This window comes from Procambarus clarkii, chromosome 15, assembly GCF_040958095.1.
Source record: "Procambarus clarkii isolate CNS0578487 chromosome 15, FALCON_Pclarkii_2.0, whole genome shotgun sequence".
Lineage (NCBI taxonomy): Eukaryota > Metazoa > Arthropoda > Malacostraca > Decapoda > Cambaridae > Procambarus > Procambarus clarkii.
The window spans coordinates 10,572,507-10,589,388 of NC_091164.1; the positions used below are offsets into that span (position 1 = coordinate 10,572,507).

The 16,882-nt window shown below is 46.5% G+C and overlaps 1 protein-coding gene across 1 annotated transcript; it reads left to right on the forward strand.

Moving 5' to 3' along the window:
• Nucleotides 1-3,864: 3,864 nt before the first annotated feature.
• On the forward strand, nt 3,865-16,624 carry LOC123759113 (uncharacterized). The gene is made up of 2 exons (XM_045743977.2): nt 3,865-3,953; nt 15,105-16,624. The coding sequence occupies exon 2, from the start codon at nt 15,192-15,194 to the stop codon at nt 16,503-16,505; it is 1,314 nt and encodes a 437-aa protein (XP_045599933.2). The 5' UTR covers nt 3,865-3,953; nt 15,105-15,191; the 3' UTR covers nt 16,506-16,624.
• Nucleotides 16,625-16,882: the final 258 nt, after the last annotated feature.

Sequence of the window (16,882 nt, forward strand, 5' to 3'; positions counted from 1 at the left end):
CAGAGAGAGAGAGAGAGAGAGAGAGAGAGAGAGAGAGAGAGAGAGAGAGAGAGAGAGAGAGAGAGAGAGAGAGAGAGAGAGAGAGAGAGAGAGAGAGAGAGAGAGAGAGAGAGAAAGAGAGAAAGAGAGAGAGAGAAAGAGAGAGAGAGAGAGAAAAGAGAGAGAAGAGAGAGAGAAGAGAGAAGAGAGAAGAGAGAGAGAAGAGAGAAAGAGAGAGAGAGAGAGAGAAAAGAGAGAGAAGAGAGAGAGAAGAGAGAGAGAGATGTAGTAGATATGATCGAGTAAATAAGTCGTTCGTCAGTACATGGTAATGACCAGACACGGCTCTTACCACTTGTAATGGAGTTAACCTGACCTTCACCACTCATTGATGACCGCTGCTGTACTAATTAAAGCTTATACACTGCAAAAATAAAGACCACAGTCACCCTTTCAGTGAGAACTAAGGGTCAATATCACGCAGGAGGGAGAGAGTAGCACACAGTGCCACAGCGGACTGGTTGTTAGGTCACCAAAGGATAATTACTTGAAATAACTAATTGATCTCAATGCTCCTCACTACTCCTCACTTAGTGTAATTAATATGCTTATTGATGTGCTAGTACCGTCTTGACCCAGAGGAAAGGGATCAATAATTTATCAAGAACTTGGATTACTTCTTTGATAATTACTTGGGGAATTATGAGGGAATAATATCAAATACTTTAAAGCTTCACTGTTTTGATAATTACTGCAATATCATTATTCATTTATGTGACTTAGAGCATCACTGACCTAGACAAATACCCAGTGAGCTCAGGTCATAATATACTCAAACTTCAACACGGTGGACTGCCACTATTTACTGGCAACTCTCCATGAATGAATAACAGGTACGAATATATACACCAGCAGATGGACAGTTTAGTATTATACATTTATATAATTAGTACAGTATCAAAATCCTAATCTATCTTTCCTGTCAAGGCAATTGAATTATCAACACCTGTGATGTTAGAACATAAGGGACCAGTACTCACTCAAGATACAGCAATGATAAAGCTTTCTTGTAGACACCAAACCGTCATTCTCTCCTGTGATGCCCAGCACTACGCCCCAGGGGCCAGATTCACAAAGCAGTTACGCAAGCACTTACGAACGTGTACATCTTTTCTCAATCTTTGGCGGCTTTATTTACAATTATTAAACAGTCATTGAGCTCCGAAGCACCAGGAGGCTGTTTATAACAATAACAACAGTTGATTGGGAAGTTTTCATGCTTGTAAACTGTTTAATAAATGTAACCAAAGCCGTCAAAGTTTGAGGAAAGATGTACACGTTCGTAAGTGCTTGCGTAACTGCTTCGAGAATCTGGCCCCAGACTCCTGTCTCGTCTGAGACAGTCTCACCTTCCAGTCAATCCTTTCCCTCGACTGACTGATAAAGATTAAGCCACCCAAGAGGTGGCACGGGCATGAATAGCCCGTAATCCTTTCCTTCTCTCGTGACGAGCTTTTACACCCGTCTATCCCCAATTTTCCGTTGAATGGACGGATTTGAATCTGGTAACAATGGACAGCCTTCCAACCTTTGAACTACTCGAGGTTTGATCTTACCTCAGGGACAATCACCTCCCAGTGAATGTCTGGTAAGTCAGGTATCATCCCAAGTCTCTACTCAAGTCACCTCAACAACTGTTACAACAGCTTGGGGACTTGGCGGACAAACACACACCTGAAGGACACACACCTGAAGGACACACACCCACACACACACCTTGAAGGCTAGATCTCGTCTCTACTCAGAATACAGAATGCAGTCTCCGTGGTGTAGTGGTAAGACACTCGCCTGGCGTTCCGCGAGCGCTATGTCATGGGTTCGTATCCTGGCCGGGGAGGATTTACTGGGCGCAATTCCTTAACTGTAGCCTCTGTTTAACGCAACAGTAAAATGTGTACTTGGATGAAAAAACGATTCTTCGCGGCAGGGGATCGTATTCCAGGGACCTGCCCGAAACGCTACGCGTACTAGTGGCTGTACAAGAATGTAACAACTCTTGTATATATCTCAAAAAAAAAAAAAAAAAAACAAAAAAAAAAAACAGAATGAAACACAGCAGGAATATACTGGCAGTGATTCACAAACATGTATATTTCTGCCAGTTGGTTCTATAGACTGCTCTCCAGTGTCTCCTACTCCATTTTGTACCTTCAATGGCGTTTTTATGATCATTTGTTAAACCAGAAGCTAGTGTGACCAATTCTCTGCTTCCGAAAACCAATTCACTGAGGCCAGCCGAGAGGTAGCCTGGTAAGACGTTAGTCGATTTGGCAATGTGAAGGGAAGCTTGTAATACAAGCCTAAAGAATGTAAGCGTCGTCACAAGGCCCAGAGAGACACTTCAAGATGTTACACGACCAAACATCACATTCACTCCAAACATCTATCACCTACGGGCTATTCATGCCTGTGCCACCTCTTGGGTGGCTTAATCTTCATCAATCAATCAATCAGACGCTCTAGAGATACGGCAGATCTTCAACACCATCGACATTCACCAGCAACAATGTAACACTCGACGAGTCAAGACGCTTCAGTCTCACTTGCTACAGAGCAGACAGCCAGATTCTGGCCGTATCCGAGCTTCCAGCTCTCGTCCCTCATTCGAGCACCGCACTCTATGCTCTCACCCCGTATCAGAGCTCTCTACCCCCCGGCCTGCTCCAGGCGTCGACTCAGCTATCAAGGCACATCATTACATAAACAACTGACTGCTGTAACCAAGACTATATGAAATAAATAAAAAAAACCCACTAAACTCTTTGAGTCTTAGCACTCAAACTCGTACACGTAAACATACGTTGCATATCCAACAAAATAACATCCTGAAGCTCTCAGACATATCTTTATGCAACATGTATCAATGGTCACAAAACGCACAGACCATCTAGAGTAGTTAATTGTAAAATATGGAGTCACCATCCTTGTACCACCGCTGACGAATATCAGGGCAGCCTTTAAGACACTAGACAATGACATCTATATTTTCCTTGCAGGACAGGATGTCTCACCTATAGGGGTGGATATCTCCCTTATAGGACTCCTATCTTGAGGTTATCTTGAGATGATTTCGGGACTTTAGTGTCCCCGCGGCCCGGTCCTCGACCAGGCCTCCACCCCCCAAGAAGCAGCCAGTGACAGCTAACTCCCAGGTACTTATTTACTGCTAGGTAACAGAGGCATCAGGGTGAAAGAAACTCTGCCCATCGTTTCTCGCCGGCGCTCGGGTTCGAATCCGGGACCACAGGATCACGCGTAGTGTTCTGTCCGCTCAGCCACCGGCTTCACAACTCCACAGAGTATCTTCCTTGTAAAGTTCAATATCTCCCATTTAGGACTGAGTATCTTCCTTGCAGGACTGGATATCTACCTAGTAGGGCTGGGAATCTCCCTTGTTAGGCCAGACATCTCCCTTATAAGACTTGGTATGTCCATTTTAAGGCAGGATATCTCCGATGTAGAATTGAATATCTATCTCCCTTGTTGAGCTGAACATCATTACGGCAACGAAAACATATCACTTACAAAATATTGGTTTACTTGAATTTCTGAGCATTATCAACCTTTTGCAATTCGTTTTCCTTTGTCGCTGTCATACACTTACTCAGTACAGAATAACGGACATCAAATCCTGGGGGGAAGGGGTAGAAATAGCCTAAGCTACTCTATCCCTTTGAGATGTATTTTTTTGTCTCAATAAACATACTTGAACTTGAACATCAAATCCTGTTGAATTTATGCTAGGCTTCCTTTAAGAAGGTCGATTATTAACCCGCTTTCTTTCCAGTTGGTTGTAGAAAACGAGCATATGTAAACAATATGTAACAAGAGGCGGTGCAGCGAGCGGAGATGTTTCGTCTGCAAAATATCAGTATTTGTGAGATCATGTAGCTCAAAGCGTACAATGAGTTAAGGTACGTGATTTGTGTTTTTCTCTGCAGTTCATGTCTTTCAAAATCTTGAGAGGAGAATGTGCTTATGCGTTAGCACTGGACATCTATGAAACACGAATGTCCCCTCAGTTTACAAGTCCGTACTTGATTGTTAAATATTATATAAACTTGAGCCTGATTATATTTGATTAACTTTGACTGACGGCACTGCAACATGATATCCTCATAAGTTCAGTGGCATGCAAAAAATTATTTTATTGAAGCGTGCGACAATGTTTTCTAATGGCGTGTATCATGCTTGCATGAAATTTAGAACCACACAAAAACCACGAAAATTGCCAAAATAGCTGATGCCTATGAATTATTAATGCTCATGAACAGTTAATTCACAATTTCACTGAAACATGAATACTAATTAACCTATTGCTGAGTCGGAAATGCATCGCCAGTATTGCAAACTGAGTTGGGCGACCAGTTAATTTTTGTAAACATACACTAGGGAGAGGCTTTAGACGTTGTTTGTGTGAAGGCTAAATGATTTTGATGCAAGCAAAAATTAATATTATCTTTGTACTTAAGAGGGACAACTGGAACCTCTGCCAAATTCGAAGATAACGAAATGAGTCTTACTGACAAAGATCTTCCATAAATATACATCCAGTCATCAGGGATTAGATCCCCTCAAGGGAGTGGACTAGGAACGACTGCATAATGTGTGCATTTATCTACTTTCTATCCATGGTTAAGTTAGGTTAAGGCTACTTTAGGTTAAGGTTTGGTTAGGTTTCATTACGTTTGGTTACGTTAATACGATGGTAATGTGAAAAATGGAATTCGAAAACAGTTTCAGTGTGCCCGGGAATTGTTTACAGAAAACCAAATTCGTCAAAGGAAACGTTCTCAGCGTATATTTTTTATCTTTTAAACCAACGATTTCTATTACATTAAAGTTACAAGATGAGAATAATCTCTGTTTACGATAAACGTTCATTTGCCAGTTTACATATAGAATATTATTGGAACCGTAATATGATTTCAGACCATCACAAATATCTAGATAACTATCCAAGTGATTTGAGGAGGGGTGTGGTTTCTCACGCTAATGGGTTTGGTCTGAGGACGGACTGAAATATAAAATTGTGTTGTGTCACTTGATTTATTGTTTGCTGGTAAATAGTGTCACACATCTTGTGGCCTCGTTTATAGCAGTGTAAGCAACCTGAAGGCTGTGGGAGGTCGAGACACTTCCTGTTTACCCGCGACACCACATATTTGGGAAGGACATATAGTTAATCTTCATAGCGCCAAGCTGGTCAGTCACAGCCTCGTTCCTGTGCCGGGTAAGTCCACTACGGGCTCGCCACAGCCCCGCTCCTGTGCCATTTAAGTCCACTACGGGCTCACCACAGCCCCGCTCCTGTGCCAGGTAAGTCCACTACGGGCTCACCACAGCCCCGCTCCTGTGCCATTTAAGTCCACTACGGGCTCACCACAGCCCCGCTCCTGTGCCAGGTAAGTCCACTACGGGCTCACCACAGCCCCGCTCCTGTGCCAGGTAAGTCCACTACGGGCTCACCACAGCCCCGCTCCTGTGCCAGGTAAGTCCACTACGGGCTCACCACAGCCCCGCTCCTGTGCCATTTAAGTCCACTACGGGCTCACCACAGCCCCGCTCCTGTGCCAAGTAAGTCCACTACGGGCTCACCACAGCCCCGCTCCTGTGCCAGGTAAGTCCACTACGGGCTCACCACAGCCCCGCTCCTGTGCCAAGTAAGTCCACTACGGGCTCACCACAGCCCCGCTCCTGTGCCAAGTAAGTCCACTACGGGCTCACCACAGCCCCGCTCCTGTGCCAGGTAAGTCCACTACGGGCTCACCACAGCCCCGCTCCTGTGCCATTTAAGTCCACTACGGGCTCACCACAGCCCCGCTCCTGTGCCAAGTAAGTCCACTACGGGCTCACCACAGCCCCGCTCCTGTGCCAGGTAAGTCCACTACGGGCTCACCACAGCCCCGCTCCTGTGCCAGGTAAGTCCACTACGGGCTCACCACAGCCCCGCTCCTGTGCCAGGTAAGTCCACTACGGGCTCACCACAGCCCCGTTCCTGTGCCGGGTAAGTCCACTACGGGCTCACCACAGCCCCGCTCCTGTGCCAGGTAAGTCCACTACGGGCTCACCACAGCCCCGTTCCTGTGCCGGGTAAGTCCACTACGGGCTCACCACAGCCCCGCTCCAGTGCCAAGTAAGTCCACTACGGGCTCACCACAGCCCCGTTCCTGTGCCAGGTAAGTCCACTACGGGCTCACCACAGCCCCGCTCCTGTGCCAGGTAAGTCCACTACGGGCTCACCATACCCCGTGCTACTTGCAACTTTTTGTTCCGAGTAGCTGAATCTAAAAAACAACAACAACCAAGCCAAGCTGGTGTATGATATTGCTCGCTGCACCGTGTACTTTCCCTCAGCACAGCCACATTGCGTAACGACCAGCACAACAGTCCAGGCAATATTATTGTGGTGAGTCTGGGCTGTAGCGCGCCAGCCAACGCTCCCCAGATTATAGGCGAAAGAAAATAATATACCAAAAAAGTATAAAGTCACGACATGTAGGTTACGCAAGTATTGTGCATGGTTCTTGTAGCAACCCAAACGTTCAGTTTTATGGAGGTATTTGTAGACTGCGTTAGGTAATGCTGTAGACTGCGTTAGGTAATGCTGTAGACTGCGTTATGTAATGCTAAAGGCTGCGTTATGGTAATGCTGAAGGCTGCGTTAGGTAATGCTGAAGGCTGCGTTAGGTAATGCTGAAGGCTGCGTTAGGTAATGCTGAAGGCTGCGTTAGGTAATGCTGAAGGCTGCGTTAGGTAATGCTGAAGGCTGCGTTAGGTAATGCTAAAGGCTGCGTTATGGTAATGCTGAAGGCTGCGTAAGGTAATGCTGTAGACTGCGTTAGGTAATGCTGAAGGCTGCGTTAGGTAATGCTGAAGGCTGCGTTAGGTAATGCTGAAGGCTGCGTTAGGTAATGCTAAAGGCTGCGTTATGGTAATGCTGAAGGCTGCGTTAGGTAATGCTGAAGGCTGCGTTAGGTAATGCTGAAGGCTGCGTTAGGTAATGCTGAAGGCTGCGTTAGGTAATGCTGAAGGCTGCGTTAGGTAATGCTGAAGGCTGCGTTAGGTAATGCTAAAGGCTGCGTTATGGTAATGCTGAAGGCTGCGTTAGGTAATGCTGTAGACTGCGTTAGGTAATGCTGAAGGCTGCGTTAGGTAATGCTGAAGGCTGCGTTAGGTAATGCTGAAGGCTGCGTTAGGTAATGCTAAAGGCTGCGTTATGGTAATGCTGAAGGCTGCGTTAGGTAATGCTGAAGGCTGCGTTAGGTAATGCTGTAGACTGCGTTAGGTAATGCTGAAGGCTGCGTTAGGTAATGCTGAAGGCTGCGTTAGGTAATGCTAAAGGCTGCGTTATGGTAATGCTGAAGGCTGCGTTAGGTAATGCTGTAGACTGCGTTAGGTAATGCTGAAGGCTGCGTTAGGTAATGCTGAAGGCTGCGTTAGGTAATGCTGAAGGCTGCGTTAGGTAATGCTAAAGGCTGCGTTATGGTAATGCTGAAGGCTGCGTTAGGTAATGCTGAAGGCTGCGTTAGGTAATGCTGTAGACTGCGTTAGGTAATGCTGAAGGCTGCGTTAGGTAATGCTGAAGGCTGCGTTAGGTAATGCTAAAGGCTGCGTTATGGTAATGCTGAAGGCTGCGTTAGGTAATGCTGTAGACTGCGTTAGGTAATGCTGAAGGCTGCATTATGGTAATGCTGAAGGCTGCGTTAGGTAATGCTGAAGGTTGAGTTATGGTAATGCTGAAGGCTGCGTTATGGTAATGCTGAAGGCTGCGTTAGGTAATGCTGAAGGCTGAGTTATGGTAATGCTGAAGGCTGCGTTATGGTAATGCTGAAGGCTGCGTTATGGTAATGCTGAAGGCTGCGTTAGGTAATGCTGAAGGCTGAGTTATGGTAATGCTGAAGGCTGCGTTATGGTAATGCTGAAGGCTGCGTTATGGTAATGCTGAAGGCTGCGTTATGGTAATGCTGAAGGCTGCGTTAGGTAATGCTGAAGGCTGAGTTATGGTAATGCTGAAGGCTGCGTTATGGTAATGCTGAAGGCTGCGTTAGGTAATGCTGAAGGCTGAGTTATGGTAATGCTGAAGGCTGAGTTATGGTAATGCTGAAGGCTGCGTTATGGTAATGCTGAAGGCTGCGTTAGGTAATGCTGAAGGCTGAGTTATGGTAATGCTGAAGGCTGCGTTATGGTAATGCTGAAGGCTGCGTTAGGTAATGCTGAAGGCTGAGTTATGGTAATGCTGAAGGCTGCGTTATGGTAATGCTGAAGGCTGCGTTATGGTAATGCTGAAGGCTGCGTTATGGTAATGCTGAAGGCTGCGTTATAGTAATGCTGAAGGCTGCGTTAGGTAATGCTGAAGGCTGAGTTATGGTAATGCTGAAGGCTGCGTTATGGTAATGCTGAAGGCTGCGTTAGGTAATGCTGAAGGCTGAGTTATGGTAATGCTGAAGGCTGAGTTATGGTAATGCTGAAGGCTGCGTTATGGTAATGCTGAAGGCTGCGTTAGGTAATGCTGAAGGCTGAGTTATGGTAATGCTGAAGGCTGCGTTATGGTAATGCTGAAGGCTGCGTTAGGTAATGCTGAAGGCTGAGTTATGGTAATGCTGAAGGCTGCGTTATGGTAATGCTGAAGGCTGCGTTATGGTAATGCTGAAGGCTGCGTTATGGTAATGCTGAAGGCTGCGTTATGGTAATGCTGAAGGCTGCGTTATGGTAATGCTGAAGGCTGAGTTATGGTAATGCTGAAGGCTGCGTTAGGTAATGCTGAAGGCTGCGTTATGGTAATGCTGAAGGCTGCGTTAGGTAATGCTGAAGGCTGCGTTATGGTAATGCTGAAGGCTGCGTTAGGTAATGCTGAAGGCTGCGTTATGGTAATGCTGAAGGCTGCGTTAGGTAATGCTGAAGGCTGCGTTATGGTAATGCTGAAGGCTGCGTTAGGTAATGCTGAAGGCTGCGTTATGGTAATGCTGAAGGCTGCGTTATGGTAATGCTGAAGGCTGCGTTAGGTAATGCTGAAGGCTGCGTTATGGTAATGCTGAAGGCTGCGTTATGGTAATGCTGAAGGCTGCGTTAGGTAATGCTGAAGGCTGCGTTATGGTAATGCTGAAGGCTGCGTTAGGTAATGCTGAAGGCTGCGTTATGGTAATGCTGAAGGCTGCGTTAGGTAATGCTGAAGGCTGCGTTATGGTAATGCTGAAGGCTGCGTTATGGTAATGCTGAAGGCTGCGTTAGGTAATGCTGAAGGCTGCGTTATGGTAATGCTGAAGGCTGCGTTATGGTAATGCTGAAGGCTGCGTTAGGTAATGCTGAAGGCTGCGTTATGGTAATGCTGAAGGCTGCGTTAGGTAATGCTGAAGGCTGCGTTATGGTAATGCTGAAGGCTGCGTTAGGTAATGCTGAAGGCTGCGTTATGGTAATGCTGAAGGCTGCGTTAGGTAATGCTGAAGGCTGCGTTATGGTAATGCTGAAGGCTGCGTTATGGTAATGCTGAAGGCTGCGTTAGGTAATGCTGAAGGCTGCGTTATGGTAATGCTGAAGGCTGCGTTAGGTAATGCTGAAGGCTGCGTTATGGTAATGCTGAAGGCTGCGTTAGGTAATGCTGAAGGCTGCGTTATGGTAATGCTGAAGGCTGCGTTATGGTAATGCTGAAGGCTGCGTTATGGTAATGCTGAAGGCTGCGTTATGGTAATGCTGAAGGCTGCGTTATGGTAATGCTGAAGGCTGCGTTATGGTAATGCTGAAGGCTGCGTTATGGTAATGCTGAAGGCTGCGTTAGGTAATGCTGAAGGCTGAGTTATGGTAATGCTGAAGGCTGCGTTATGGTAATGCTGAAGGCTGAGTTATGGTAATGCTGAAGGCTGCGTTATGGTAATGCTGAAGGCTGCGTTATGGTAATGCTGAAGGCTGCGTTATGGTAATGCTGAAGGCTGAGTTATGGTAATGCTGAAGGCTGCGTTATGGTAATGCTGAAGGCTGCGTTATGGTAATGCTGAAGGCTGCGTTAGGTAATGCTGAAGGCTGCGTTATGGTAATGCTGAAGGCTGCGTTATGGTAATGCTGAAGGCTGCGTTAGGTAATGCTGAAGGCTGCGTTATGGTAATGCTGAAGGCTGCGTTAGGTAATGCTGAAGGCTGCGTTATGGTAATGCTGAAGGCTGCGTTATGGTAATGCTGAAGGCTGCGTTATGGTAATGCTGAAGGCTGCGTTATGGTAATGCTGAAGGCTGCGTTATGGTAATGCTGAAGGCTGAGTTATGGTAATGCTGAAGGCTGCGTTATGGTAATGCTGAAGGCTGCCCCAAACCCTAATTGCCCAAAAATCAGAGGAAAAAAAATATATAGATGCCGTTCTTGAAAGTGAACTCAATAAGTGGTTCACCAGGAGAAGGAGGACTAGAGCAAGATTCATCAACCATTTCCATCACCACTAACGAAACCTGTACATCTTGACTTAATCATGGCGGCTTTGTTCATTGATTGAACAATTCACTAACTGGGAAACGTCTCAACCCAAGGATATATGGTTGTAGGGCTTCAGAGAGAGTAGGGCCTCGTAGGGCTTCAGAAAGAGTAGGGCCTCGTAGGGCTTCAGAGAGAGTAGGGCCTCGTAGGGCTTCAGAGAGAGTAGGGCCTCGTAGGGCTTCAGAGAGAGTAGGGCCTCGTAGGGCTTCAGAGAGAGTAGGGCCTCGTAGGGCTTCAGAGAGAGTAGGGCCTCGTAGGGCTTCAGAGAGAGTAGGGCCTCGTAGGGCTTCAGAGAGAGTAGGGCCTCGTAGGGCTTCAGAGAGAGTAGGGCCTCGTAGGGCTTCAGAGAGAGTAGGGCCTCGTAGGGCTTCAGAGAGAGTAGGGCCTCGTAGGGCTTCAGAGCTCATCAAATGTTTAATAAATGTAAACAAGGAATGAGTGAGGAATGACGTAGTTTTGTAAGTGGTTGGGCTACTGCTTAATGAGTCCTGACCAAGGCTGTCTGGCATTGATGAGGAGGATCTCAGAGCAGACATCCTTGAAAGTTGTATACAACCTTCTTCTGGTGATGAACACTGAACATAATCCGTGTATAACCTTCTACTCTTCAATTTTGAACACCAGCCCCGTACAGTCTTCTACTGTTCAACACTGAACACACCAGCCTCATATAACCTTCTACTGTTCAACACTGAACACACCAGCCTCATATAACCTTCTACTGTTCAATATTGAGCACTATCCCCGTGCAAAAAAAAACAAAAACTTCTACTGTACAGCCTTGATCCCGAACTCAGTCTCTGGACATACTTCTCCTAGTGCTGAACACTGTCTCTGGACATACTTCTCCTAGTGCTGAACACTGTCTCTGGACATACTTCTCCTAGTGCTGAACACTGTCTCTGGACATACTTCTCCTAGTGCTGAACACTGTCTCTGGACATACTTCTCCTAGTGCTGAACACTGTCTCTGGACATACTTCTCCTAGTGCTGAACACTGTCTCTGGACATACTTCTCCTAGTGCTGAACACTGTCTCTGGACATACTTCTCCTAGTGCTGAACACTGTCTCTGGACATACTTCTCCTAGTGCTGAACACTGTCTCTGGACATACTTCTCCTAGTGCTGAACACTGTCTCTGGACATACTTCTCCTAGTGCTGAACACTGTCTCTGGACATACTTCTCCTAGTGCTGAACACTGTCTCTGGACATACTTCTCCTAGTGCTGAACACTGTCTCTGGACAACCTCTTTCTAGTATTGAGCACGACCTTCCCAACACTTTCCTAGTGTTGACTTAATATGCCGAGCCGCAGCTGCCTCGGACGTGAGCCCGGTAACCGCAACATCGCTTTATTTATAAACAAGGAGCGAGGCAAGCACGGACGTGGGTTATGAGAGCAGCCCGTCCTCTCCAGCGTTCGCAGCGTCACTAAACTGGTGTACTAAAATGCCTAAAACTAACCTAAACGAGGACACGCGGGTAGAAAACGGACCATCTCGTCAATTTTGCGAGCTGCTACGATTTCTAGTACATCAATTTTTAGAGGGGATTTGTTCGTCAAAATGCAATGTACTAAATGATCTTGGTTCTAAGCTCATTAAAACAACAAGGGGCTCTAGAGCAGCGAGCTTCTTCTCCCAGCGCCTTAACGTGGCGGTCCAGAAGGGGAATGCTCACTGCATCCTTGGTTCTTACCCAGCGTTAGAGGAGTTCAAAGAAATCTACAGCCCCTAGAGAACAAACTCTCTTTGCTCTCCTTTTAATGTTCACATTTCGCAGTCATTTGTGTAACCTCACATAATGACGTGTATAATGACAAAAAAGGTTTGTCTAAGTTTTACAAATGTTTTGTTTGCTATCATTCATGTTATTTAATTCCAATTTCTTGAATTGAATTTCTTGAAATTCCAATTTAAATTAATTTAATTTGTCCAATTTCTTATAGTTGTAGGAAAAGCTTCGCTTCAATGAGGGCTTTACAGAAAAAATCTTACTTTCAAAATTGTTCCCAACAATTTCTCGCGAATTTCTGCGTACATAGTGTATTACTGATGTAAATATTGCATTTGAACACGAGGGGAGGACCGCCCTAGTGAGCAGAAACAAGGTCTCACACTTCGACAAAACTCCAGAAAACCTGGTTGTCCAGGTTTTCCTAGACAACCTCCAAGAAAAATGTTTGGTCGGTAACCAGACATTATATTGACTGTACGCCTTAAGGCCATGTTGTTCGACCCGTCAATCGTCTCTATTTCTGATCAGTTTTGAAACTGGCCGCGGCCTTAGGTGGATAAGGTGCTGTGTATGGTGGTATTTCGCAACTATGCAATTATTCAAAGCAAATACTTTGCTTTACCGATGTGCTAGAGTGAGGGGTTTTGAGTCCAATGACGCAGTGATTGCCGCTTCTAGAGACGCAGTCGCCTAGACACGTTCACAGCTGCACGGAGCATGTACCACAGAGCTACACTTCACACAGCAGGAGGAGCTCAAATCATAATACAGGATCAGAAGGTAAATGCAGACACCATGCATGCATGAGGGAGCACGGCTAGGAGGCTGGGCACAAGGAGGCAGGTCACGACTCAGGTGTGCTGAGCATACTGAAATCTTACACAGGTACCAAAGAATATACATTTGGCACGTAATCCAGCTCCGACTGTGACCTTGTAAACAGGTACTGACCTATCAGTGACCGTGGGGAAATTGTGACCTGGCTCCTTGTACCAGGTCGCAAGGAGCCAGGTCTAGTACATCATTAGGTGTACTAGAGGTAGATACAAGCATAGTACCCCTCACAGCAGAGACACATAGTAGTCTCGATGAGCCCTATAGTGACGAAAATACTAACAACTCAACAGTTGTTGGGACCCGGAAAAAGAACGGAGGCGCCAATCATTCAATAAATCAGATCAATGTGAGGAAATGAATCAACTTGCATTTTCCCCCGGGCACGGAAGCTGCAACGAAACATGCAGGTTCGAATCCTTGTCACGGCCCTTGTGGATTTGTTCATACATGGTGAGCTACGGCATGCAATAAACATCATAGTGGCGGGTATTTGTTTACAAAAGGACTTGTAACCTATGTCCGTGTGAACAATACTGAGAAGGTGGCACAAGATCTGTGTACCAATGAGTTGACAGGTATAAAAATGTCCACCCTACCACTGCCTGCTCATACCCACCTTACAACTGTCATCGTTTTTAGACTTGACTTTCACCAGGTCCACAAACTGATAGAACAACATGAGCAATGATAAAAGAATAAATCTTAGAGTCCTGGGTGATGGAGAGCCAGCCCACCCCACAGAAGGAAGATTAGTCTATGCTCTCCTGCTGAATGCACAGGACATGGATGCCAGTACACACACATTGTACACAGTCTATGTATTGACCACTGAGCACTGATTACCACCGTCGACATGAGCACGAGAAGGAAAGAGACGAATAAAATACAAAGGTTATCACTCGGAGCAGATATAAGGCCTCACTTCATAAACAAGATGAGTGACTGGTTCAAGGAAGACCAAATCCCTGAAGACATTTATAAATTTGTTGATGGCCTTAATAACCAAATTGAGGACTCTCTCAGAGTCCTGCGTTGTACGACTGGGCGAAGTAACCTTCAAAATGAGAAAATTAAATGGTATGAGAAAATTAAATGGTATGAGAACGATTACATAAAGCTGCTCAATGCCAATGTAAGAGACATGAGTAGAGAGTATCGGAGACATCCCACTGAAAGTAACCAAGAGCTGTTTAAAACTGTGTGTCAAGTAGCCAGGGAAGAGAAGATTAAAGAGCGGGAAAGACAATAGCTTGACTTCACTAGCTCTATTGGAAGTTAAACAGCTGCAAGACAAGTGTGGGTGAAAAAATACAGATAGCTAAGGGGATCAGAACCCGGCCTGTGGCTGACAAAGACCCCAAGGGTAAGGCTGAGGAACTAATACACAAGTGGTGTGTATTAGTGATGCAGCATCCTCCTCCTCCTCCCTCCCTGCAGAACTAACCAGGGAACAGCTCTTCTGGTATAACTAGTCAACCCACCTAACCTACCGGCGCGGAGAGTCATGACTCTTAGGAAGCGTCAGTATTGCGTTGTTTCGAATTTCTTTCAACCACCATAAATTTTACGGCGGTTACGATGATGTTAAAAATTTAATGCCTTATTATAAAGTTTCTCCCTTCTCAGCTTCGGCCGTACTCCTGGGTCCTGTAGTAGTGGTCTACGTCCTCGACTCACAATCATGGGACCCCGGGTTCAATCGTCGGGCGGGACAGAAACAGTTAGGAACATAAGGCATTTACATGATGCCTTTATTCACCTAGCAACGAATAGATACCCGGGAGTTAGGCAACTGTTTATTTATTCCCTATCCCCTAAATTGGGAATTCAAATATTGCCTGCTGCTATGTAATGTATTATGTTATGTAATTCTCGTAAAGTATACTCAGCTTCATAATATTCTTGGGCATTTAATTGTATTAATTCTATGTATTACATGTGTTTGATCAGGAATGTATGCCAGTCAGTGTTTACATTTACTGGAAGCTTGGTGCAGTAACATCCTCACTCACAGTTGACTGTTGCAGGAGGAGGTGGCAGACTCGTCAGTGTGGCGTTCAGCAGGTGAACGCTCTATCACAGTTGACACACTCGCATGTGTCTTCCTGGCTGACATGTCTTCATGTCCCGCGATGACTGGCGTGTCCGTATGTCCTCGCCAGCATGACCAGTTATTAGAAGGAATCGGTGTCTCATGCAAGCAGGATATGGCAGGACAATGTCCATACGTGCTCTCTTCTCCTGCAGGAGACTCAGGCATGCATACTGCATCTACCTCTGTTTTAGCTTCAGAGGTGGTCAAAAGGAACAGTGTTCCTCTGTCAGCTCGCATGAATCAGCTGCTGGAAGGCCTTAGTCAACCTGGAGACTCTCACAACCCTCCACAACCTCCACCGTGGCTCGACCGAGATATGTTTAACCGGGGAAGAAAGTTTTATCAGCGTTACCTTTTTTGTCTGAGTTTTGCAGAGTTGTTGTCCCTGGTGATGACGCTGAGCCCGGAGCGTGCACTGAAACCTCTGATCTACACGGGGCGCTCCGACACCCCGATCAAGGCCCTGAGACGCTACTTCTCTACGTTGCTGCACCTTATCACTTGGTTCACGGGAGATGTCTGGGAGCCGAGTCATCCTGCTCATAAGGATATATTGGCCATTCGCTCCATTCACTGCAAGTTAGCACAAACCTTCAACAACTCCGCCTGTAATGAGAAATTGTCGACTATCAGCGTTGCTAAGAAGGGACACGAAGAGCCGGCTGACTCTCTCAACTCGGCTATTCGTCAAGATCTACAGCGTGTGGCTGAAGACACACTTCCCACAGAGACCTCAGACGGTCCGGTTGTGTACATAAATCAGCTGGATATGAGCCTGACGCAGTACGCGTTCATGGGGCTGGTAGTGGCCCATCCGGAGAAGTTGGGTACTGGGTCCGCTACTGGAGAAGAGATGGCGGGTCTGATCCACTTCTGGCGAGGACTTGGCTGGCTCATGGGCATCGAGGATCAGTACAACTTCTGCAGCGGCACAGTGGCCGAGACGAAGGCATTGTGTCTTGAGGTGGAACGTCTTATTTTTATACCTCTCTTGGCCAAGGTCGACTGGAACTACGAGCACATGGCGACCTCTCTGATCAAGGGTATGAGTTACATTGTACCAGCCACGTCGTACCCCGCCATGTTCCGCTACTTGGCATACACCCTAGACATTGCCGTGCCCACCTTTGTCAGCAAGATGTCCTACCGCCACTCCTTCCACTACTGGGTGATGCGCTGCACCTTCGCCCTCATCCTCCTGGTGCCCTGCCTCCTGCTCCTCCTCAACTACATGTTCAACTCTCTCATTGATAAACTTCAGAAAGATAACAGCAAGTTTAAGCTGACAATGTCTGGAGGTTCCAAGTCTGTGGCGACGCCTTCTGACCACTGATGGTGTGACTCCTGACCACTGATGGTGTGACTCCTGACCACTGATGGTGTGACTCCTGACCACTGATGGTGTGACTCCTGACCACTGATGGTGTGACTCCTGACCACTGATGGTGTGACTCCTGACCACTGATGGTGTGACTCCTGACCACTGATGGTGTGACTCCTGACCACTGATGGTGTGACTCCTGACCACTGATGGTGTGACTCCTGACCACTGATGGTGTGACTCCTGACCACTGATGGTGTGACTCCTGACCACTGATGGTGTGACTCCTGACCACTGATGGTGTGACTCCTGACCACTGATGGTCTGACTTCTGGCCACTGATGGTGTGACTCCTGACCACTGATGGTGTGACTTATTTATTTATTTAT